The 26139-nt window shown below is 36.1% G+C and overlaps 1 protein-coding gene across 1 annotated transcript in view; it reads left to right on the top strand.

Moving 5' to 3' along the window:
- The window catches only part of CRIM1 (cysteine rich transmembrane BMP regulator 1 (chordin-like)), a 168419-nt gene that overhangs the window by 59947 nt on the left and 82333 nt on the right, over positions 1-26139 (top strand). The window contains exons 3-4 of the mRNA XM_008945636.1: positions 12283-12525; positions 20366-20486. Coding sequence (XP_008943884.1) covers positions 12283-12525; positions 20366-20486 — 364 coding nt within the window. The remainder of the gene's footprint in view (positions 1-12282; positions 12526-20365; positions 20487-26139) is intronic.

The following is a 26139-nucleotide window of genomic DNA, read 5'->3' as shown; positions in this document are numbered from 1 at the left end:
ACCCCTCCAAGCTAGCACTGAAAACAGGCATTGCAAGGAGGAATTTGGAATTTCACAAAATTAATTCCGTGATGTTGAAGTGTTTTATTTAATTTTATTTTTCCCAGTGCATGTGTTCTTTGGATTCAAGAAAGCCTATATCCAAAGAATATTGTATTTTAAATACTCCATATACTCGTATGGAATATGATAAATTGCCTCCAGTATAAGAAATGAAGAACAGAATGCTTCGAATTATTTTACAACTGAGTCTTCTGATATGCTGCTTATTTGTGCTTCTTGCATCTTCAGTGTTAGATGTGGCAGTTTATTAAAAGACTTTGTCTTTGGAGAGAACATAATATTTTAAATAGAATGTGCCTGCCTTATGAGGAGAGGCTGAGAGACCTGGGGCTTTTTAGTCTGGAGAAGAGAAGACTTAGGAGGGATCTAATTAATGTGTATAAATAGATGAGGGCTGGGTGTCAGGAAGGAAGGGTCAATCTCTGCTCACTTATGCCCTGCGATAGGACATGGGGTAATGGTTACAAGCTGGAGCACAAGAAGTTCCACCTCAACATGAGGAAGAACTTCTTTACTGTAAGGGTTCCAGAGCACTGGAACAGGCTCCCCAGGGAGGTTGTGGAGTCTCCTGCCTTGGAGACTTTTAAGACCCATCTGGATGCGTTCCTGTGTGACCTGCCCTAGATGAGATGGTCCTGCTCTGGCAGAGGGGTTGGACTTGATGATCTTTGGAGGTCCCTTCCAACCCCTGACATTCTGTGATTCTGTGATCCACCATCCCTGTATTCAGTGAAATGCTCTTAACTAGTTTTGTTAACTGTCATTTCTCTGCAGAAATATATCTAGTAAAAATGCATATCTACTTTTTCTGGAGGACTGTTTAGTAAATGCTTTCATGCTGACAATTTTTCTTGTAATTGGAAATGTTGTATAAATATTGTAGAATCTCTCCACTGCAAGGCACCAAGCATTTTTACATAAGAATTCAGCCAAAATTATAATGGCCCCTTTTGCTTTGCTGTCATATTTCTTATTATTGCTAGAGCTCTTTTTCTCTGGTCCTAAGTAATGCATAGAAATTTTTTGATAAGTTGATGCAGGTTTGGTAATTGATGAATTTCAAAGTAGTAGTTGGTATTAAAATTCATTCTACGAAGACAAATTTAACAGAAACGTGTTGAAAAAATTAAAAGGGAAGAAAGTAAGAAATCATAAAGGTATCGGGTAATATGGAAAATCTTATATAATAGAAATGCATTTAAATTCTAAATCTAGAGGGGCTTTTTAGAAGTTAGGAAGGAGCCAACCTAGAGAAGTGGAAAGATGAACCACAGCATTTAGAGAATGCACCATTGGAAGTAGTCAGCTTCTGTTTGTCTAAAAGTAGGAAACTATGCCTCCCTTCATTCTTTAACTACAGTATCTTGGGTTAGTATATTGAATAATTAAATGTTGAACAGTGTTGAAGTTTTCTAACATTATGCATCTTGAGTGATTTTGTTAAAGAATTTAAGAAACCTGTTTAAGCTGCTAACAAACATACAGAGGTCCTTTGAACATAATAGCTAGTTTTCATCGTGGAGTTTACTTGCTGGAAGTGTCTTATGGCATTTAAATCTTTTTTGTTTTAATGCGTCGGGGTTTGGCTTTTTGGGTGTTTTTCTTTTTAACATTAGCAGATTTCAGAGAACTTGAAGAATGCATATGTCTTAAATTTATTTTTATTGACTTAAAACAAAACACTGAAGGTCAGACAGGAGTTGATTGCAAATTCTTCTTTCATTTATAAAGAGAAGCTGTGTTCCTCTGAATATCAAACCCCTCACTTCTAAGATAATTTTTATACTTCAGTTACTTTTTTAAATCCAGCGCTAGAAAACTGCTTTTCTTGCTGTCCTGAGTTTTGTCTTGGTGGCTAATTTCTAACATACGTGAGTTATCATTTCTTTGTAAAATCATGTATTTATTTTGATTGCGATTTGCATTTATTGCAAACGCAAGTTCTGAGTCCTTGTGCTTATGTTTTCAGACTTTGATTAGGAAGCAATGATTTGAGACTGCTACTTTGGGTGTGGTGTTATGGTACAGCAAATTGTTCGGTACTTCTCGTGTCCAGAGATGTTTGTCCCTTGTGGAGTATAAGTTACATACTCAAATGCCTTTCTCCCTGTCACATCAAGGTGTATGCTGTAGTACTTCTCCTTTGGTGAATACTTGTGATTATTTCTCCAGATGTCAACTAGCTTATATTTTTCTTAAGCTATATTCATAGAATTATAGAATGGTTTGAGTTGGAAGGGACATGAGAGATGAGATAGCTCCAACCCCCCTGCCATGGGCAGGGACACCTCCCACTAGACCAGGCTGAGCAAGGCCCCATCCAACCCAATCTTGAATAGCTCCAGTGATGGAGCATCTACAACTTTCCTGGGCAACCTGTTCCAATGTCTCAACACCCTCACAGTGAAAAACCTTCCTTACAAATAATCTAAATCTACCCTCTTGCAGTTTGAAGCCATTACCTCTTGTCCTACCACTACAAGGCCTTGTAAAAAGTCACTCCCCTGCTTTCTTGTAGGCACCTTTCTGGAAGGCTGCACTAAAATATTGAACAGAATGGTTCCAAATAGTTGTGCTTTCTCATAATTTTGCTATGCATTCAGTATTACCATTGGTTTGTAGCTGTTTATATCTTCTTTATATCTTCCTAATACTTTCCGCTTTAGGTAAATTTACTACTGGTATATATTTCTGTAAGTCACTAAAGTATGTGCAATTTATACTGTTTGTGAATTTAGTGTTTTCATGTTTGGTTTAATTCTAAAATGTTTTGGCATTCTTTAAAGTCTTGGTTCTGTAATTGAGACCACCTTGTTACTGTTTACGTACTCTTTCTTTGGAGCTGTCTGTTGATTTGCCATTAGAAGGATTGGCCAGCAGCAAGAGTGGTATCATTCATCCAGAATAAAGGACTCTCTTGTATAAAGCAATAACAATGTACAATGTTATTTCAGTCATGACAGTACTGAAAACATGCTGGGTTTTTTTTTTAAAGCAATGGAGGCAACCCAGCCATAAATCTGACTACAGGTAACTTTCTATTAATCTCTCCACCTAACTTCAATACTGAAGTTTAAAAGTACGTTAGTGCTACTGAAAGCAGTGCAGCTACTAGTGGAAATAGACCCTGTCTTGGGGATGACACACCTCTCCCTGTCTGCTCTGCAGCAGGCTGGGCTTGCATCCTTCTCTGCATGGACAGTTCTGTCAGAAAGTTAATGTTACTTATTATAGGTTTCGATTGATTTGCTGGTGTCAAGCTGTTAACTTCTATTAAAAAATGTTAATATGTATCTGTTGAAAGCAGGTTTTAAATGAAAAGGAAAACTACCTTTGAGTTTTCCAGACTTGGCTGTTTCTAAGAGTAATGGAGAAATGCTTTGAGCTGCAAGGCCTGAACCGAATGCAACTGCTGCTACAAATGGTACTGGTTCATAGAACTTGAATTTGCATTTAGATGCAGTGTCTGACATCCTCACTGATTCTGTTAAAACTCTTTCTTTAGTAGACAATAGTTTGAGTTAGGGTTTGATTGCAGTTCTGGTGTGTGTTTGGGTTTGAATTACTCTCTCTCTTTTTAATATTTCCAGTAAATGAAAAGAAAAAATGTTCAGGAAGTGGAATTACAATGTCCTAATAGCTTTGCTATCCAAATGGGATTGTTCTCTTTCTTGGAGTCTTGAGCTGTCTTGAGTGGCGTAACCCTTTTTCCTGGTTATTTGGTCCTTGAAATGAAAAATCTTTGGCAAATCCGTAGTGAATACTGTGTTGCAAAGACGTATATCACCGAGTGCATATTTAGTAAAATTTGTGTCTATTGCTGTCCTTTTGTGTGTGACTTGTGTTAACCCATGACCGTTGCAGGCTGTTGCTGTTATATTACAAGAAGGTTAGTCTATAATACGGGTGAAACAGATTGCTCCACTATGTAGTACATAAAATCCAGAGTGACAGAATGCTGGAAAGTAAAGCAAAACTCAGCTAGAAAATAGATTTCCAGTAAAGTTCAATTTCAGGTAAAAGGTCAGGCTCTACTTCCTTTTTTTATTTGTAGCTGTTCATCCGTATATAGTACTGTGCATATTGTATGTGTAAGGTAATCTCATTTTTTAATCTACTATAATTGCCCTTTTGATTCTTGAAAATCCTTTTGGGTATTTTGCATTCCGATATCGATCCCTGTCTGTCTGACTACTTCAGCTGGGTAATCATTTTTCTTGTTTATCCCTAATCCTTCTAATATTTCCTTCCTGCCACTGTATAACAGTACAGTATGTCTATTGTTTGGAACGTGTTCCAGTGTCGACTGTAATACTGTACAGTAAAAGTGGCTATACTTTAGCCTATATTTTACAAAACCAGTTTACAATGAAACAAGAATGCAAAGCTGAACAATACGTCCTCATAGCATGTAGGCTAACATTGGCTTAGTCATACAAAATGTTCATCTTTATGGTCCACATTCTATTTTGAACTGCTCAGAGTAATGAAATATGAAGCTAGCTATCTCAAAATGCTTCTTATTCTGTATTCTTTTTAGGGACCTAACAGAAAAAAATAAGTTCTGTTCTCTGTATCCGTATGTGCATATGTATCTCCATCCATATATGTATGTGTTCAAAACTTGTTTTTGAAGGAGCAGCTGTAGAACAGTTTAAGTATCTCGGCGGAATCATTCAGACCTGACTCTCCAGTACTTCTCTACAGCATTCTCCTTGGATGAAAACATTCTGTCTTTGTTTCTATGGTGACTGAGTAAAAGCATCTCTGGTCACATGAAAATTTGACAAAACTAGAAAAATCTCTCCCTGAAAAGGGTTCCAGAAAAGTGCAGATCTGTTTCAGTCCACCTGAAGAATGAGAAGACCCTCCCACCCACCACCGGGGCTTTTCTTCTTCATTTCTTCCACACTGGGATATACCTTAAGATCCTGTCACTGTGCTAACCAGTGCTTTAACTGTTCTGCTTTTCTCATTAACTAAACTTGGCATATACTTTCTCTGTGTGTCAAAGCAGAGCATGCAAACATAATGAAAGAAAATAATTTGATATAGAGGTATCAAAGGGATTAATTCTTCTTTAGGAACTTCATTTTTACTTCCATACCACTTTTGTACTAGCCAAGATGAGGATGTGTGTGTGTGTTTGGTTGGGTTTTTTTACAACTGCTCTACTTTAACAAAACAAACAAAAACGATCCTGAGGTCTAAACTTCCTATATTCAGTGACTGTCTTAATAAAGACAGCACTAACTAGTGGCCAGTCTGAGTATTGTATAAACGTTTCAGGAAGGTAAAGAAAAAGATGAAGATAAAGAAAAGAAGAAAAAAAAAAAAAAAGATAAAAATCTCAGATAAAGCATTGGCTGTAACGTAAAGATTTTAGTAACTTGTCCTTATACCTCCACTTCCTCGTAATTACTTCATAAGATCACAGGAAACATAATTTTAAAAAATATGTAGTACCTTTTGATATGGAGAAACTTTGTGAAAATTCTACCTTAACAGCTGTTGCTAGAGACTTTCTAGAGGCAGACTCTTTCTAAGGTTAATGGCAAAGAAAAAAACAAAAAATCCACTTCTTGATTTCTTCTTTTTATTCTATCCTTTGAAGTCCTCCCTCTCATTCCTTTATAACAAATATACAGTGGTTGCAGGGAAAGTTAAGTTTTAGTATGCCATGACTTCTGAGATGCTACACCTTTCCTGTGTGCTTCCAGCATGAAAATCAGATGAAAATGAGAAATGGTTTTTAACATCCTGACTTTCTGAATTAACGATCCCTGTCTTGAAGAACACAGTACATTGTAACTTATTCAGTTTTTATTGCTTAAAGTTACACATAGTAACTTTAGTGTTTCAGTTATTGTTGGTAATTGTAGGGTGACCTGTGTCATGTGGTTAGTAAAGACAGGTTCTTTGTGCAGGCTAATAGCAAAGCAACAGAAAGTAAACTTGTACCTTCAGACCAATGGAAGGTAAAGTTTGTCTTGAAATGCAAACCTGTGCAAAATCTGATACCAGTGGAAATAGCACTGTCATCAGTAAACTGAATAATTTTATATTAAATGGTTTGTAAGTCTGCCTTTTAGAGTAGATAAGAAGTTTGTTTCCAAGGATGGGAGTCTTATTTTGAATTCATCAAAATGTCAGTTTTCCTGTTTGGATTACATTCAATTTATTAAAAGTGTTATCTTTTCAGATACGTTTCTGAATTTCTTGAGAAGCTTGACTGGTTCAGAATAGGTAGTTTGTGCTCTTCCTTTATCTGTGTAGAGATTCTTTGTTGGCTCAGGCTGGCGAGATGTCAGAGATACCAGAATGCTTCCAGCTTCAGTGATGTTTGATGGAAGGCTATAAAGAGAATGCATCCCTCAGGGAAAGCTCATCAGCAAACCAACGGATAGTGTCTGTTCTTTGTGTAGTTATTTGAAATGCTGGTTTTCTGAACGTAAAGACAACGTTTGCAGACAACTAAGTTTTCCCTAGTGGATTGTAGGTTATCTGTTCAGACTTAATTTATCAGAAGTCTGATGGATGTAGCCTTGACAAGTAATTGTTCTCCTTGTTAATGGTTTCTTTTTTTGTTTAAAGGAGAGGCTGAAATGTGATTAAATTGTATATGCTTTTTCTGTTAACTGACTGTCCCAGAATTACACAAACAGCAAAAGTATGTACATCTCCTCACATCACTAAATTAATGAGGGAGTTGCATAAGCAATTTTCCTGCCTTGCAAAAACATTCAATTTATTGAATGAGACCTGTCAGCTGCTTCAAGGGTACAACAATGTTTAATAAAAATATGTTTTAATTAATGTGGCGTGTCCTGAGTAAAAACTCTTAATTACAAAACCAGATATCTGCTTTAACAAATAGTTTTACTGTCTTTCTACATACAGTTAGAATTGTATGAAATTGTTCTTGTGAGGGAATCTTCATTATGGATTAGGAGAGTGTGATACGTGCATATCTTCCTGCCATGTAATCTGTGTGTTAAGATGCTTCTTTATCAAGGAATAACTATCTTATATATTTATCGTGCTAATTTATTTAAGAGTAAATCATGTATGTAGGTCTCTGTTTCCTCAAGTCTAATTTTTTTAGGTTCAGTACACTGCTTTGAAAAATGAAGTTGTCCTATTTCTGCACACACCTAGTAATTGTTTGCATTCTATTAATTACCAAAATTAAGATCATAAAATGGAGTTTAAGGCCCGATATCTTGTTTGACTTTGAAGATGCTTAAAGAATCACAGAATGGTAGGGGTTGGAAGGGACGTCTGGGCATCAGCTAGTCCACATCTCTTGCTAAAGCAGGTTCACCTAGATCAGGTTGGACAGGGCCATGTCCAGTCGGGTTTTCGAAGTCTCCAGAGATGGAGACTCCAGAACATCTCTGGGCAGCTTGTTCCATTGCTCTGTCACCTGCACAGTAAAGAAGTTTTTCCTTATGTTTAGATGGAACTTCCTGTGTTCTAGTTTGTGCCCATTGCCCCTTGTCCTAACACTGGGCACCGCTGAAAAGAGTCTGGCCCCATCCTCTTGACACCTGGTCTTTAGATATTGATAAGCATTGATAAGATCCCCTCTCAGTCTTCTCTTCTCCACGCTAAACAGTCCCAGGTCTCTCAGCCTTTCCTCATAAGAGAGATGCTCTGGTCCCCTAAGCATTTTTGTAGCCCTCTGTTTGACTCTATCCAGTAGTTCCCTATCTCTGCTGAACTGGGGAGCCTAGAACTGGACACAGTACTCCAGATGTAACCTCACTAGAGCAGAGTAGAGGGGGAAGAGAACCTACTTCAATCTGCTGGTCACACTGTTCTTAATACATCTCAGGATGCCATTGGCCATTTTGTCCATAAGAGCACACTGCTGTCTTATGGTGAACTTGTCCACCAGGACTCCCAAGTCAGTGCTTTGTAGTGTACGTATGTATTTGACAGAGAAGAGCAGTAGGTTATTGCTGTGCATCTGCCTTGGCCTGTTGAGAAACTGCTTTTAAGTATTCCCCATTGGGTGGATAAAAATGCTAAAGTAGCAGAAATATCTCTGAGTGGTTTCACGGTTGTTTTCTGTGGAATGCAGCTTGCCATTGCCTTACCTTTCTGTCTTTTGAGGTGGTCTGTTGTCAGAGCATGATAATTGAAAATACATGTCTCCTTATGTGTTCCTTTTTTAAGGGCTGAAAGTGTTTGTTAATAAAAGAAAAAAAGACCTATTAAACTATTCCTATTTGATGAAATCTTGAATAGCTGTATGTAATGGAATTAAATCATGAATCCTGCTAAAGCAGTGGCTTTTATGGTTGTATTGATGTTTGTAATTTATTTTGAAAACAAAGTCAATTTTGATTGCCTTCTTTGATCAAGTGACAAGAAGGCAAAGAAGTTTAGTACAATGAATTGTAGAAGTATGTCTCATATACAAACCTTTATCCCTGTAAATAGAAGCGGGGTATGCTTGCCATTTGCTGAGGTATGAAGAAGGAAAATGTTGACATTTTTCTTAATGGTTGCGTAAAAGTAATCTCTTTCATTCGGGCTTGGTATCAAAATGAGGAGCCCTCATCAGCCTTTAGCAAACTGCAGTAAAACAGAACTCCCACCTTCTTATATGGTAATGAGGTGCTGGGCTCAGGCTACAGTTACACTAGTAAGGTCCTAACTGATTGAAATTTTAACTAAAATATGGTAGTGGTACACTGGGAGCTGCTGGATTTTCATGTTTTACATAAAGATTAGTTTCAGAAGTATGAAGTAGAGGCTCAAAAAAACCACTTTAAATACTGTCGCGTTGTTTCGTCCACTTGCTCTGTTCCACAAAAGGAAAACCACAGAAATCTAGAACCAAATAATGACTTAGTCTGCAGGAAGATTCTTAACCTGCCCTTGATTCTGCTGTGGCTTGAGTTAGGGGAGCTGAAGGATAACTGTCTTTTGGCTGATCTAGCTTGGATTAATATACTTGTCTTTTCTGTTGCTCAGTTGCGTCTGTATATGGACAAGAGAATGTTTTACCATGAACATAGTTCAAAATTATAATTTGGAAGCACGGTATTTAACACAGTAGTAGTAGGGGACGATTTTATTTGGTTTTAGGACTATGCAGTACAAAAGTAATAGTGACACTGGATTTAAAAGGCAAATTTAAATTTGATTTCTAAATGTCTGCTGGTGTTATGTCACATGGTATTAAAACACCAAAATGTCTTTGCAAGGTGATGGTGGTTTGTGTTTAAACCATTTCCTCTAAAAGTGACGCTAGTTTTATTTAACAATAGAGTCCTATTGTATTCTGTTATAGTTAACTACATTGTGCACAATTATGTGGAAAAGCTGTCAAAGATAATAACTCTGAAACACTAGTGAACATTTTGTACAGAAATACTTGTCACAGTTCTCAATTTAAAATGTCTCTCTTCTACTGTTTGTGATGCTTCTTACAGGCTGATAGTGTCTCATCCTTGTTTTGTTCATATTTTTGCTGTGTGTTCTTACCAACTCCAACAGCAGACTTTGCATTGGCTTTCAAAATAAATATATAGAGAATTCTGAATAGTCTGAATCCCAACAGTTTGACATGCATTTCTGACAAAACCTCATATTTCTGAAAGTTGGCTTAAGTTGGTCAAATACACAAACAGTCCTTAAGGAAACACTTATCTCAATATAGATGTATGTATGTAAATGCAATCAAATAAAAATAGTAGGTAAACTTTTAAAAATATGTACAATACAAAGTCTTTTCACCAGAGAGACTGCATGAGGTTGAGATGATCTGTTAGTCATGGAAATCAGAAAATCACTTGCTGCATAATGCTGGGGCAGATCAAGTAATGAACAGGCTGAATTTTAAGTGGTTATCATGTGCATGAACTTCAAGGGCCGATCCTGTACTACTGTTCTATCACTTCTCTGTACAACTAAACAGCGTGCAGAGGAAATGAGAATATTTTTAAAAACTAAATTGTCAAGCCTTTTATTATATCCATAAACCAAAGGATACCAATAAAATACCAGTTTACCATAAAACTAGTATGTTATATATTATTTATACAATTTTCTGCAGTGAACCTCTGTAATCAGTAATGTTCAGTCTGAACAATGTGTTTAATAAAGGAGATAAGAACCTAAACATAAGGGTATGTTTAAAACAGAATTGGTCCTACAAATGTTTAAAATTCTAGGCCATGTACATATCTAGCCTAAACTATTTTAAAGATAGATGGAAATAGTGGGGGGGTAAACAGTAAGAAAAGAGTTATGATGCTATCTAGTGTCACATTCAAGTTAGTAAACTCCATTGTTTGTAAGAAAAAATATAAAGTTCTTGTACCAGAAGGAAATCTGTGTAATTAGTTTTTTAATTCTGTTTTGCTATATTTGCCAATTAAGACTGAAGCAAATGTTTATATTCATTATTTCTTTTTGCAATTATTGCTGCTAAGATCTAGATTAATATTTTTCAAAGCATTTACATGCCTAGGCATTGTATTCCTCCAAGATTAAATGAAATTTAAAGCACTGTTAGCAAATCAACCATGTAGACAAACAATACTGCTTTGATTCTTCAGTATGACCTAGAATTCCAAAGAATGTACCAAAACTAAGTGTAAAAATTATTCTCTGAAAAAAAAAAAATTATTGCTGTTATTGACATTTGGTGTATGTTTGGAAGTAGAATTGCACATTAGATGTGTTGCTTTTAGTTCAAAAAACCCAAACACAATATCCAATAACTTGAGTGACTTCAAAACCAGTGAGTTACTAAAATCTTGGTGAATATATTCTTGACTTATCAGAGACACTGGTATTTGATACATCTTAATCATTATCACCAAAGATTAATTCTTAAAATGGCGCTGGCTTAAACATGAAATTAATAAGGTTAGAGTTGTTTTTACTTGTTTCTAGTCTTCTGAATCTAACTTTAATGGCAAGAAGCAAAACAGTAAATTAATTTTGTAGGTGTAATAGTGACCATTGTAGAACTGTCTAGTTTACAAATTGCAAATGACAAAGGAGTGGTACAAACAGTTCATAAATTCAGGCCTTGGTTTTCCATTGTTGTTTTTTTCTGGTCAGGGCTGGGAAGGCTCCCTGCATTGCTTCTGAACGCTTAAGACACCATGTCTTATTCACCTAAAGATACTGCTCTTCTCAGTGTCTTGAATCCACTTGTTTTTAAACAGCACTCGGTTATATTGAGCAAAGTGCTCTTCAGTATGATCAAGTTTCCCACTGTTTGCTTTATGGAGTAAAGTGGCCACAGGAGTGGTGAGATTTTTCTCAGTGTGGCTTCATCATTGGAGGGCATAACACAACATTTTTGCCAGAAGTAAGATTTACTTTTTTGAGAATGAGGAATTTTTACTTCTTTTTAAAAGAAGTCAAAAAGTTTTGGAAGAGTGTTACCTAGCTCTCCAAATGTGTTTCCCAACACATTTTAGAAGAGTGTTACCTAGCTGTCCAAGAACCTTCTCCTATGTCTTCTTTCTCTCTCTAGCTTACCTGTGTTTCTCCAGATTGTCACCGTTCCCACCAACTTGCTCCACAATACTCCTTTTCTTACTGCTGTGTGCTTGCAGCCAGTGCCTGGAACCTCTAGTGCCTATAGTCAGTGCTAGTCAAACCTCTTCTTACTTACCCTTCAAGCCAGTGAAGTACATAGGAACAACAGTTTTGAGTGTTGGGAGTGTGTACAGGGAAATTCCTCTTCTGCTAAAGTATAGATGCTCCAAATATGTTAGCTGTTGAACTTTTAACCAGCTTTTTCAATATGTGAAAGCTTAGTTGAGGTCATTCAAGTTTAATAAATCAAGCAATGAAAATCAGTTGCTTATAATATAAAGTCTTAGGAAACTGAAGGTGTAGGTGTGAACATCAGGACAGTGCATGATATGCCAAGTATTTCTCAATATCATGGTCAAATGTGTAGCTTCACAACTTTTTTGAGTTTGTGTGGGTTCATTTTTCATGCACATTGCACAGATTTGGAATTTTGGTAAGATATTTCATAAGGCACCTACCATCTTGTAATTACCAACATTCTTTTAAGCATATTCTGTAATTTTTGCTGATCAGTTCAGCAGCAACAGTTTTTTTCTTTTTACTGTTTTGAGGAGAGAGAGAAGAGAGCTTTATCTGAGCTTGTCTTTACAGTTTCAACTCAGTGTTTTACTGACATTTACAGTGTGTTGTTCTTTCTCTCCCTTTCAGAAGAGAAACCTGATTGCTCCAAGGCCCGCTGTGAAGTCCAGTTTTCTCCTCGCTGTCCAGAAGATTCCATCTTGATTGAAGGCTATGCCCCTCCTGGAGAATGCTGTCCACTCCCGAGCCGCTGTGTGTGTAACCCTGCGGGCTGCTTGAGGAAGGTTTGCCAACCTGGCTATTTGAATATCTTGGTTTCTAAGGCATCAGGGAAGCCGGGGGAATGCTGTGATCTCTATGAATGTAAACCAGGTAAAAGTAGACACTTTTTTTTTTTTTCCCATTTTTCATTTGTTTTCCTGACTGTCTAATGGACACAATAACCTGTATAATTGCATCTAAATAAGCCTAAATAGCCTCTACATGCTTCTTGTTCTTCTTCAAGGTGAAAATTATTATATGTGAGTAATGTAATACCCATTAAAGAAGAAGATAGAAAACACTATGATAAACTACTTTCCTTTTCTCTTCAGACATTAAAGTGAGCAAAAAGGAAAAGTAGCCTAGTGAGAATATTGCATTTCTGCGGATGCCACAGGTGAAAGTGACATACTTTAAATACTGATCAGATTATACAAAGGTTTTTCATACTGGGAATATATTGTAAATGGGCAGGGAATTAAGGTTTCTGTTTTAAGTTTTCTCTGGATCACCAAGTGATGACCATTAAAAAAAAATGGAGAGCAAAAGGATTGTGGAGGAGAATAGCAAAGGATTATACAACATTTTCAGTATTTACCCATTTTCCATTTCATGAGAACACAAATAAATCTTTCTTGTGATTTATTATTCTCAGTGAAGTGGAAGGTGTAATGCATTCTTCTTTTTGATCCAGGCTTTGGCAAAGATGAATAATAAAAATAGAGGGATGAAAGCAGGCATAGAAAATTGTATAATCCAAAATCTTATATGCAAACAGGTTCAAGTATGCTTAAGCTGTGCCATTCCTATGCTTGTTTAATGTTTTCTTAAATCCTCCAGAAGATTGTACTGTCTTTGTATCTCCTAGTGCTTCTCTTTGTGTTTTTTTCTAATACCCAATGCAAATCTGCCTGTGTGGAAATTTAAGCAGACTTTTTCATTCTCTGTCCTGAGTAGCTGGTGAACAAGTCTTCAGAATAATTTTTCCTTTTGAACATTTTGTCAGCCTTAGTGTTCTTTCATCTAGAATTAGATGTAATTTCTTCTGGCATGTTTTCCTTGGACTCCTTCCTTGTTATATTGCCCCTCTGACTTTTCTAAAGTTTATCCACATCTTTAAACTATGGTGTTACAAAAGCAGACTACTACAGTGAACGAGTCTTCATCAGAACCCCCTGCAGAATAATTACTTTTGTCTTTCATGCAAAATTCTAAACAAGAGCTGGCTCCTTTGCAGGAGTTATATTGAGTTTGTGAAATGTTGTGATCCCAAGATCTTTCTGTAGCATGACTGCTACTGAACCACTGTATTTGTACACTTTAATTATCCCTATACATACTTCAAGTATGTATTTACTGAATTTGATCTTGCTTACTTTGGTTTATTTCCTTATATCTCAAAATGAATGTTAGCTCTGATATGTGTAAATTACAGGGTAAATGGGGCCCTTGCTTGTTGTAGTGTCTTGACTTCAGGGAAAAGGAGTGCTATTAATATGGAATTATTAGTCACTACATAGCCTGATTTTTGTCAAGGTAGACTTCAGTGGTTATCCAAGTTGACTTTCTTAACTTTAGTCTAGATGTTTCTCTAGACTACTAATTGACAATGGGAAGATCACGAAGGAAAAATAAGCCGACAGGGAAGAAGGACTAGGTGAATGTTGATAAATCTTCATAGTCTAATTACAGAAGGGGTTTTGGTGTTTTGGTTTTTGTTTTGTGTGTGTGTGTGTGTGTGTGTGTGTTTTTTTTCCCAGTGGTAAATCTTTGCAAATTTGAACTTTTTCAGTTTTCAGAGGCACCTTGTTTTCAAAGAGTGTAAAATGTACTTGTGTAGACAACATAATTTGTACTTGGTATACGAAGAAAATAGACTAATCAAATACTGATTTTTTTTTAAAATATTTCCCTTCTTATAGAGAGTTTAGTAATTTTATTTTTAAATTTGCAAGTCAGCATGAGCCTTGATGATTTTTTCCATCTAAACCATTCCAAACTGTTCCATCATGTTCACCACTGCCTGTGGTTTTAAATAAATTTCTTTGTTTAAGAACAGCAATGGAATATCTTGTTTCGTTAGGATTGTATATTCATAGGCTTATAGAATTATAGAATAATTTTGTTTGGAAGACTAGATGACTCTGGAGGTAATCTATTCCATCCTGCCTCTCCTGCACTGTTTTATACCATTTATTCTCTGTTTGTATATACAAATACTGTATATGTAGTAGCATATAACAGGTTTTATGTATATATGAGCAGTATGTGAATTATCTATGTGGATTTGCTAAAATAGTGATCAGATAATGCTCCTTATGTGGCAAGGATATTTATTCAGCCCTTGGTAAACCTGGTAATAAAACTTGTGTCTTCAGAGTTTGACTTGGTATCCTGAAGAATTGTAGGAAAGAACAGTTGGAGAGGAACTGAAGTAGAAATGCTCTGTTTCATGTTTCCTCTGTTTTTAATGTCATGTTACTGGAAAAAAATTGATCCAGTGGGCAGCATAAAGCCTGGTAGGTAAGTGTTCGTGCAGTTTCCTATGGGGCTGATGTCACTAGCTCTGCTGAATAGTGTCAGCATGTCTATGGAGTTCACATGTTGAACACAGAAAACTGTTTTCCATATGTTAGTACCAGTACTCATAGAACTAAAGTTTTTAGGTCTGGGGCAGAGTACTCTTCCTGCACCCCTGTCTCTGCTTTACTTGCCTCCATAGGCATTTTTCATCAGTTTTCTGGAGGAAACAAATTGCCAGAAGCTGGGAGGGCTGCTTCCTATAATAGCAGTACTGCCTTCTGCCAATATAAAGTGTTTTGCACAATTAAAGCATAAATTGTGTTTATTTCTGTTCCTTAAATAGGATGTGACTCCTCTCCAGTTTACAGTAGCATTTGAGTTTGGAGCCTTCTGCTGAGAATTGCATACATTCAAATACTGTGATTGGCAACTGAGTCAGTGAAAGAAAAACAGGAAGTGTTTCTTTAGCACTAAATGCTTGAATAAAAAGAAAATCTTTCATTTTGAGATCCTCTTCATCTTCTACCTCTTTTACTTTATGAATACAATGATTAAAGACAGTGGCATTTGATTAAAATGAACAGTGAAGAAGCTTAGCAGCTTAGTTTTAACTATCTCATCACCCAGTGTCGAACGGCGTTTGTCATGGGTCAGTACTGGCACCTGTGCTGTTTACCGTCTTTGTCATGGGCAGTGGGGCTGAATGCACCCTCAGTGATTTTGTGGGCAACACCAAGCTGTGTGGTGAGGTCAGCATTCTGGAGGAAATGGGTGCCACCCAGAAGCAGCTTGACAGGCTTGAGAGGTTGGCCGGTGAACTCAGGAAGTTCAACAACGCCAAGTGCAAGGACCTGCACATGGGTAGAGGAAATCCTGAGCACAGATACAAGCTAGGCAATGAGCGGATTGAGAGCAACCCTGTGAAGAAGGACTTGGGGGTGTTGGTGGGTGAAAAAATGGATGTAAGTTGGCAGCATGCACTCACAGCCCATAAAACCAACCATAGCCTGGGCTGTATCCAGAGGAGTGTGACCAGCAGGATGAGGGACATGATTCTCCCCCTCTACTGCACTCTCATGAGTCTCCACCTGGAGTACTGCGTTCAGGTCTGGGGCCCTCAGCATAGGAAAGACATGGACCTATTGGAGCAGGTGCAGAAGAGGGCCACAAAAATTATCTGGAACACCTCCCCTACGAGAGCAGACTAAGAGTTGGGATTGTTCAGCATGAAGAACAGAGGACTCCAGGGAGACCTTACGATGGCCTCCCAGTACTTAAAGGAAAGTAACTTTCCTACAGGAAAGACAGGGAGGAAGTCTTTATTAGAGAGTATATTGATAGAACAAGGGGTAACAGATTCAAAACGAAAAAAGGTAAACTTAGATTAAATACTAGGAAGAAATACTTTACTGCAAGGGTGGTGAGAGACTGGAACAGGTTACCCAGAGAAGTTGTGGGTGCTCCATCCCTGGAAGTGTTCAAGTCCAAGTTGGCTGAGGGTTTGAGCAACCTGATCTAGTGGAAGGGGTCCCTGCCCATGGCAGGAGGCTTGGAGTTAGATGATCTTTAAGATCCCCTCCAGCCCCTTCTGTGATTAACTGCCAGGTTAATTTGTTTAAAATGTTTTTACCCTTTTTGTTTTGCTGCGGTTGCAAAGCTCAGAGATAACAGTGGTTCAGTGCCATACAACCTATTTTGTTCCTGAGAGCTATGTGTATAACTGCCCATTCATGAGCAGTGAATTTACTGAATAAGCACAAAATTTAGTTTTATGCTGGGAGTTACAGTTCTTAAAAAGTGTTCCCAAAATTAGTGTTTTTCCCTTAAAGATAGCTTGAATGAATGGTCTCAAATAGAGCTACATAATGTATTAAGAGTAAAATCAATAATAACCTGAAATAAGATTTGTGGAAATATATACACCTCTTTTGTTAAGAAGCTAAAACCAGTATGAGCAGTCATGTTTTTAAAATCATGTTTATTTCAAGATGAAGTTAAAATCTAATCTAAAAGATATTTTGCTGAAGTTGTAATTGGAACTCTAGCTACCACTTCAGGACAAAGAAAAGTGAATAGCTTACTTTGACCGCTACCAACAAACGTTTGTTACAGCTTTGCTGATAACATTTTTATTGTTGTATATGGTGAGGTGGGGAGTGTCAACTCTTAGTTTCTGACATCCTTAGAAAAGCATTGGAAAATCTCTTGTGCTGGAGAGAACCATTGTTGAATGGATTGTTCATTTGTCATTCTTTTAGATGTCTTCTTGGCAGAGCTTTCATTCACTCACCTTCTCCAGCACTTCTGTATGGCCTGAAAAAATTACTTACTGAAATGGAGGCTTCTTTTCTGGTACCAAATATTGGTTTAAACACAATTATAAAGACAATGTTATTGTTTGGCTTGTTTCTTTGGGGAATTCAGGGCTTGATGGAAAGTCAGATCAGCAGCAAAATTTAGTAGGTAGTATGTAGTGATGTACTGGTATGGCTTAAGTGTTGAATTTTTAGTCTTGCACTAGGGTCAAGGGTCACTTGACAAGGGTCAGCAAAATCCAGTTTTTATACATAGATAGAAATAGAATTACTTTTTTTAAAATTCTCTGTTGCATACAAAAATAGAACATGTTCTGTTGGATGCCTGGTTAGAAGCTGTTGTTGAAAGGACTTAGGAGATTGTGAGAGGGCTGGAGAAAATGAGTGGGGAAGAATTACAAATACATTTCTAATGGGGCTGGCGCATTGGCTTATAAATTGGGAATGATGGGCCGGGGAGTGAGGAGGGCAGAGAATCAGCAAATGTAAGGGTCCATGTTGGGAAATGCATGTGATAGGGAAGTTAAGGAAGTAATTCAGTGATACACTGCATTGTAAGTGCAGAAATGCTATCTGTTCTGGTTGTATTTAATATATTTTGAAGTGTGAAGAAATGAGAAAAGGATTGTCATGGAGAGATACTTCTGTGCTTTCTTTCTCCTTCTAGAGCAGGAAGTGTAACTACCATTATCAGATATTATGTTGCATTATTCATGAGGCATCAGATGAAATGCATTCAGCAAAGGGTGTCATGTCATACATCTTAACTGCCGTAGAAGCAGACTGTGCACCCTTGTCCTGGACCCTCAGAAAGTTGTGACTTCTGGAAAAAAATAGGAAGTCTTACCTCTGCTGAGGCAGTGTGTTGCATCAAAGATAAAATACAGCCTTGATCCTGGACCTTCAGGTGCATTGGTAGTTATTTAGACCTTGCACATAAACTGTACATTCTATTTGTTGAAAAGCCAGCATAATATGGAAAGGTGAAATTTAAATATACTTGTGCTAACATATTCTACTATAAAGTTATTTTCACCTGGACAGTAACAGTTTCGTGATCTGAGAATTTTGGGGTTGTAGTCTACAAAGGAGGTTGCACACTATTGCAGTTATGTCAGGGTCTACAACCATGGTAGGGTTTCTGCTTCATTCTCATAGAAAAATTAATATCTGTCAGATGCTACTGTATACAAATTCAGTGCATGAAAAAGTTCCTGAAGACTTGTAAGAAAAGGTTGATTGGGTGCATCTTCAGTAATAGGATACTGCAACATGTTTATGAGTTCTTGAAGATAACATATTTGTCAAACTATATATTTAAAGCTTAAACCTTCTAGGATAGACAAAATCTAGTTAGAGGAATCACTGAGACACTACAGCCACTTAATTACATGAGAATTTTTTGTTTGAATCCTCTTGATATGGAGTTTGTTTTATAATTATTCTTAGGTTTGTACTTTTAAAATAAAGACTGGGCTGCTTTTCAGTGTTAGTGAACCATGTAGTAGCACACTGTAACCACTGGGAAGAAATTGACCTGTTTAGGAAGGAGGAGGAGCACTTTAGTTGTGACTTTATGGCATGATTAGATGATAGAATTAAGTAATCCTGTCCTAAAGGCAAATAGGTATCTTTGTTTACAAAGAGATATAAAAGTTAATTTGATAATTGCTATTGTTGATGAGTAACTGGAATCTTAAACTTTCAATTTAAATGTAGTAACTTTCTGCATTGCTCCAGAAAATAGACTTTAAAACTGTGCATTTAATTGTTCTCAGTGAGAAGGCCTTGCACTTGTCAGATTACTCTGATATAGCAGATGGCTCCATTTTCCAACTAACTGTAAAAAAGCAGATTCTCAATATAGATTGTACAGAGGGTACTCACATACTCAAGTACTTTGTCCTCAAGACCGTTAACTTTCAAACCTGTGGATTCTAACCTTGATGAGTTGCAAACTGTTTTCCTTGAACTTGTGCTTTCATTTAAATATTTAATGTGATATGCTAAGTAGATGTAATACTGAGACTGTCTCATAATGACAGTTTGAATTATTATTGTTGTGTACCTCAGAGGATCAAAACTGAAAAAATGTAGGACTAGAAGACTGGAAATGGGACTTTGGAAGGTATCAGCTCTTGCAAGAGGTGTTGCCAAGCTGCTTTAGCACTGCAGTAATCTGTCCTAATAGTGTCAATACTGAAGTGAAGTTTAAGCAGTAATCACTGTCTAATTTTCAGTCTGATAACTTTGCATTCATCCTGACTACTCAGCCAGAAGGTAGCTTGTTTCTTTAAAGAGGGAACTGTTTTATTCTGTACTTTCTTAGTGTAACTATGATAATGAATAACAAATAGATAATAGCTGAGGTGGTATTGTTCATTAACATGGAAGATTTAGGACCAAATAAGGTAAAGATGTGTTTCAGCTTTCCTGAGTGTGACTCATAAGATTAAATGTATATTCAACCTGATTTATTTATTTATTTTAATTTCTAAACATTTGTTGCTTTCTAAAAAGTGGTTATGTGGCATTTTTCATCTTGTTAGCACAGACAGATTTGGTAATTTGCATTTCTTTTTAACTGTAGTGAAATATCTAGACAACACAACCTAATGGAATAATCCTTGAAAACATAGTTAACATACACAAGCGTAAATCCACAGAATGTCTTTAATTTTATTTCTTTTTTATTTTCTATAACGCAGGAAATTTACTTTTTAAATCAATTTTAATCAGTAAAAAATTAAAAAAACAATTGTTAACTGTTTAAAATACTTTGGGAAAATATATTCTCAGGAGCCTAGCATATTTCTAGTAACTAATGTTATTAATGTGTAATGATTGTTTAAGGTTGCCTGTCTAACTTTTATAATTTTCTTATATTAACTAATATTAGTTCAGTTGCTTTGTGAGTCAGTAATTAAAAAAGTGAATCTTAAAGAGAATGGAAGTAGTTTCGTGATGTTACTCACTAAGTGTGCATTTATTAGTTAATTTTTCTGACCTAAATTAAAAGGCTGACGCATAACTACTTGCTTATGATAAGGTAATCTGCAAAAAGCTTAAAAAAAAATGAGTAAAAGCAATTTTCTTCTTTCCTTCCTCCATAGTGTTCAGCGTGGATTGCAGCACAGTCGAATGCCCTCCTGTTCAACAAGTCGTTTGCCCACTGGATAGCTATGAAACCCAAGTCAGGCTGACGGCTGACGGCTGCTGTACCCTGCCCACAAGGTTGGTGTTTTGATGACTGAGTATTTTTAACTTGTTCTCTACATTTCAAGTACTACAAATACAGGATAATAATGTATACTTCCGTGGCAATAAATGTTAATACAGAATAAAAGATATATGAAATGGGCTAAAGGCATATCAAGTTGATAGAAATACAAGATCTGTCTTTTTGAAAGCAGAAAAAATTCTTCTCGGTGCAAATGCATGAAGCTGATTTTTCTTCTCAAATTGAGGGGTTTGTGCCTCTCAGTGTGTTCAATTAATTTTACAAAAGTTATCTCTTTTGAGAAACTTTTAAAGATCATTGATAGTAAGGAATTAAATGATGGAGATAACAGAAACTATGCCAGAGAAAATCTCTCCTAGTTAAAGAAAAAAAAGATTTATTGTTTTGTATGTGGAAGAACACTGTAAGAAGCTGAAAGACAGTGGCTATTTGAAACTGTGGGTGAACAGAAAGTCAAGTACTCACTTCTGTTTTACTTATGTTGTAATTCAAGTAGGTATAATTTATTAACAAATCAGAAAAATAAAGACGGTTTGGAATTGTTTTTGTTCCAAAATTCTACACCACTGTTTTAGCTTCTGTTTTTACAATGGCCTTCCCAAAACCTAATTCAGCAGTATGCTCAATAAATACAATTTCGATCAAAAGTACCATCAGTTAAAATATTTTACACAAAAAAATGTAGATGTAACAAGTTGGTTTATTTGGTATGAAGGTCTTCACACCATACAGTATTGCTGTATTCTCAAACCCTTGTGAGATTGTGAAGGAGTGCTGAACTTGCAAAGAATTGAAAACGTCAAAAATGGCAATGGCTGCGTAATGAATTAGGGATCTTCCCTGTTGAATATCCTTGGGGTACACATTCAATATGGTGCCTTCTTTGAAAGAGTTGTTTCCATTAAATATGAGTGTCTCTGAGTGCATGAAGAGTTAAAATGTATCTATTTAAAAAAAAACCAAAACACTAGGGCAGAAAAAGAGACATGAAGAATATCATATAATGGACTAATTGTGTCTATTGAAATCTCAAAATATATTTCTAAACTTGATGAATTGTTTGTAATTGCAGAATACATGGTAGTTTACTACTTAAGAAATACCAGTTTTCCATATTTAGTGAATGTTGCAAATATTCTTTTATTCAGAGCTGTTCTTTTCACCTCTTTTTTTTGTTTTCTGAATGTTGGACCATAACATGATATGGATTCTCAGTATCTTCCCTTAATACTTTAACATATTCTCATTCACTTTGCTAGTAATTATGATTATTTCATATTAGCTGACCTGTCTAGTTGAAATTTTACAGGAGACTGTAGATTTTACCTAATTGTCATACTGGCATTGCTGCCAGTACAGCTCAGCATGTTGAACACAACTAGAATAAAATGCTATTAAGGACTGTTTTCAGAAAGATAGATTATAAAGTCACAGATGAAAATTTCTTAAGTGTCTAGTTTAAATTAACACTCAGAAACTTTGACACAATAGAAAACTTAGATTAATGGTAGATTTTTACTTGCAAATTTATTTGAATTTACTGAGTTAAATCATGATATATAGGCCATATTAGTTTTGTTTCACAAAAATAAATTTGTCTTATTTTTTTCTATATTCTAATGTAAGTTGTAGTTGGATTTTTCTATTCTTTGGATGGAAGGAATGAAAATATCTACTGTACTCTTTGTAGATGATAACTTCAGTGTTCCTTCTATCACAGAATGTAGAGTACCAGGAAAATAAAACTTCATTTACTTTATAAAAGCAACCAGTTGAAAGTATTTTCTATTTCTAGCACAAACATTACTGGTCTTAAATAAAACACCTAGAACAAACATGTCCTTGAAGCAATCTTTTGCTTTCTTTGATAATGTTTAAAAATATAACGAGTTGTTTTGCTGTGTGTTAACTCTAACTGGTGTCTGAAGTGTACTTGTACATGTGCACGGTGAAAAAAAAAAAACCAAAACCACTAATAAACCAAACAGGAGTCTCATCTGCACACAAAGACCACAATTGTACAAGCAGGCTTACAGGGTATGAATTATTAAATAATTGTGAACTGCACTGAAACCTCTTGGAAATCAAATTGCTGTACATTACTGGGATCAGTTTAACCAGGGATCAGAGCTGGGATACTTGAGTTAACTCCTGGAGTCTTATGATTTGGTCTGAAGTTTTTTTCTGTCAAAATCTGTTGTCCTTGATGTCTAAAACTGGAAAAAAAAAAAACACAACCATAACCTATAGTCTGTCTGCAGGCAGGCTGAAACAATTAAAATTGTCTTATACTTCTCCATTCATTTATAATTTTGTTGCTCAGTCTATGTTGCTGCATATAGTTCTTACATGAGTTGCTTGATTTTTGAATCGCCTTAATTCAGCCAAAGCAATAATGCACTTTTTAATAGAGTAGGTGAGAAGGAAAGAAGAAAAACTGTATCTGGAAGCAGTAACATCATACAGATGCTTTACATGTTGTGTGCCTACTAGAAAAGTATTTCATATTTAGATTTTGATATACTGATGTTCTTCATAAGGAAGACAATACCATGGTGAAATATTAACATTGCATTGCCTGTGGTTCAGTTTAGAATAGCCTAAATCCATGTCATACTTCTTTTTAATCATTAGAAGTAAATTTGAAATAAGTGGCACTGTATGTTTTACTGTACATTTGAGAATAATTTATGAAAAGTAAGAAGATTTTTTTTCATAAGGTCATAGTCTTTAGATTTCATGAAACAATTTTTGTTCAGGTTATTGACTTTTACAAGAAATTACTATTAATTAATTTATTTAATACCACTAAAATAAAATATAAATACCAAACAGAACCAAAGAGGTGTCAAGGAGTGTATCATGGTTAATGATGGATGGCATGTCACTGAGTTGGTTAACGAGCAGCTGACAACTTCATGTACGGCAGAAGCAGGTAGAATTCTGTCCCACATCTTCTTCTTGGCTGGTTTCTTGTGTGTAGTATACTAGGAAAACAGAGATCCTTAAGCATTTGTTTTACAAGGGAGCTCTTGAATGCATATTCGTAGCATTGAAAACTCCTCTGGTGATGCCAAGGGAAAAGCGGGGATAGTAAACAAACATCTTGCACAGAAAGTTCTTCTGCCTTCAGAGGTTACATTTAGTTTCACACTGATTTCTAACACAATACTGCAAACAGAAGAGCCTACTGATTTGCCATTGATAAAAGAATAGCAGTTGTTTCGGCTTTCATCAGACTGTCGTAAGACGCTTACCTTGAATTTTCAGCTATTACATTAGGAAAGCTAAATTATATGTTTGTCTCTGATCTTGGTAAAGATGTTCCCTTCTCCAAGGAGCTTATGAAATAACCATGTATTAGAGCTCTTAAAGAGGGCATGTTACCACAGTTCTAATGTAGGTTTGTTGTCTTCCATTACAAACTTAAATGAAGAGGTGATCAATATGAAATGTACAGAATCCATGATCTTCAGATGTTTCCAGTTTTTCTGTTGTGAATTAATTTTCTTGAAATTTTCAGATCCCTTCAAGAATTTATTTGTAAGTGTCAAAATCTTTGTTGAAATCTATTTCATTTTTTTGTCTATGAAGAATGGACTGCAACAACAGGAACTAATTCCAGTGATTAGTGTTAGCTTATATCTTTATTGCTCACATGGTTTTGTACATTTTTCATAGGATTATATACAATAGAGTAAATGGCATGTTTGGATAGCTTTGCACCAAATATGTTTGGATTATGGTTTTTTCTTTCTGGTTGCTCCCTTTACTAGAATAATTTGAAAATGAAGTCTTGACTAGGTCACCATTTCTTTCTCTAGTTTTGTTCCCCTGCTTCTGTGCTCTTTTCCCTTCACATAATGCAAGTACAGTCTTTCCCTTGTGCCAGTTTCCATTCTCCCTGCTGTCGCATGTTAGGAGTCTGGTAACGTCAAGATTCATTGAATATTGTGTTATCTCAGAGATTACACACACACCCCACACCCCTCCAGCTATTCTCAATCAGTCTTTTAATAAAACTAGATAAACAAAACAAACAGCAAAAAAATTCAAGCGAACTAGGAAGTTGTTAGTACTGTCCCAGTATTAAGAAGAAGAAAAACTTAAGTAATTAAAATCTGGTTATCTTGTTAGCATTTCTGAGAAAAATAGTGAGGAAGCTGATAAAAGGATTGAATTGGGGATTAAAGGATGTAATTACAGCTGAAAGCAACTGATGTTGCTCTGCAAAGGCAGTTTTATGAAACTTGTTTTTGTCTTTTGAAGTACTAAGCTTGCCTTAAAAATCTGGCCATCAGAGTGCTTTCTTTCTCAATTTGTAGTCAACAGTCCATTTCCTTGTACTGGATTCTAGCCTGAGGAAAAATAAAACCAAACCAAACCAAACAAAAATCCAATCTACACACACACAAAAGGAAAGAAGCATCCAGGACTTTTTAATTCATTGTCTCATGGGTTTTACTTTATTAAATGTAAATGTATCCCCTTCCCCAAACTACTTAACACTGAAGAACATTTTCCGCATCCCTCTTCCCCTCGATTTTTAGAGGTGAATCAGTCCTGATGAGTCACCATCTTGGTCCTTTACCTTCTGAGATGAACTCTTGCAGCATGCACTAGTGGCCTGATTATCTTGCTGATAATATAGAACATGGTAATAACCTTCTGAGAGGAGAGAAGCATCAAGGATTATACTCGCTAAATTCCAGTAAGTTTGTCTGACACACTTATTTAAAAAGCTCACACCATAAGCCTGAGTCTATTCTAGTTTAGAAAAAGTTAAAAAATAATAGGTATATGTTTATCCATCAAGCAGTTCCAATGTCGATGTGGTGGGAGAAGTAGGGGAAAAAAACAAATGAAAATGAAGCAAAACAGAACCAGGTAAGTTACAGAGATATAAACTTTAAGAGCAATGAACTGCTTAACAAATCTAATCAAAACAGGAGTACAATTCCTCATGACTGTTTTGTATGTCAGAAAAGTGAAGAGCTTTTTACAGATCCAGTCTTGCCAGGTTGAAGCCCAAAAGGCTTAGACTTGAGGGATGAGAGAATGAAGACTCTTTGAATGAGACAGTTTTATTGTCACTTAGTTACAGATAGCTGGATGGTGTTATGAATGGAAAAATCTCAATTGGCTTGAGTAGCATAGAGGAGTAAGATCATAGGTGTATTGTTTAGAAGAAAATCTATGAATAAGTTTCTTAAATGAGTTAGTCAAAGATCTTTTTCCTTGTTTGAGTAGTCATTTTGCTGATGTTTTTTTCTTTATATGTGGCTAAAATGTCTCAGTCTGGGGCTTCTGTGAGTGGCAAAGCCACAGTTTGGTCTGCACTGTGGTAAAGTGAAATGCACCTTACCAGCAAAAGAGTGTTAGTTCTCTTGCCAATATAGTAAAATACTATTTTACATTGTAGTCACTCAGTCCTTTTGGAGGTTCAGCACAGTTCTTTCTCATTTTCTGGCAGATGCCAGAATCATAATTGGAAAGTCTATACTTTTAAGTTCTCTTTTAAGCTATTACCAATTCATATTTGTATTCTGTTTGAGAGTACCTGTATACAGCTAGTTGGATAATGTTTTTCTGCTGATAGCATCTGTAGGGGTGGCCTCTGAGCCCCTGATTTACCTTTGTGTCTAT

The sequence above is a fragment of the Merops nubicus genome, unplaced genomic scaffold (assembly GCF_000691845.1).
Source record: "Merops nubicus isolate BGI_N331 unplaced genomic scaffold, ASM69184v1 scaffold16918, whole genome shotgun sequence".
Lineage (NCBI taxonomy): Eukaryota > Metazoa > Chordata > Aves > Coraciiformes > Meropidae > Merops > Merops nubicus.
This window is presented reverse-complemented; position numbering and strand designations above follow the sequence as displayed.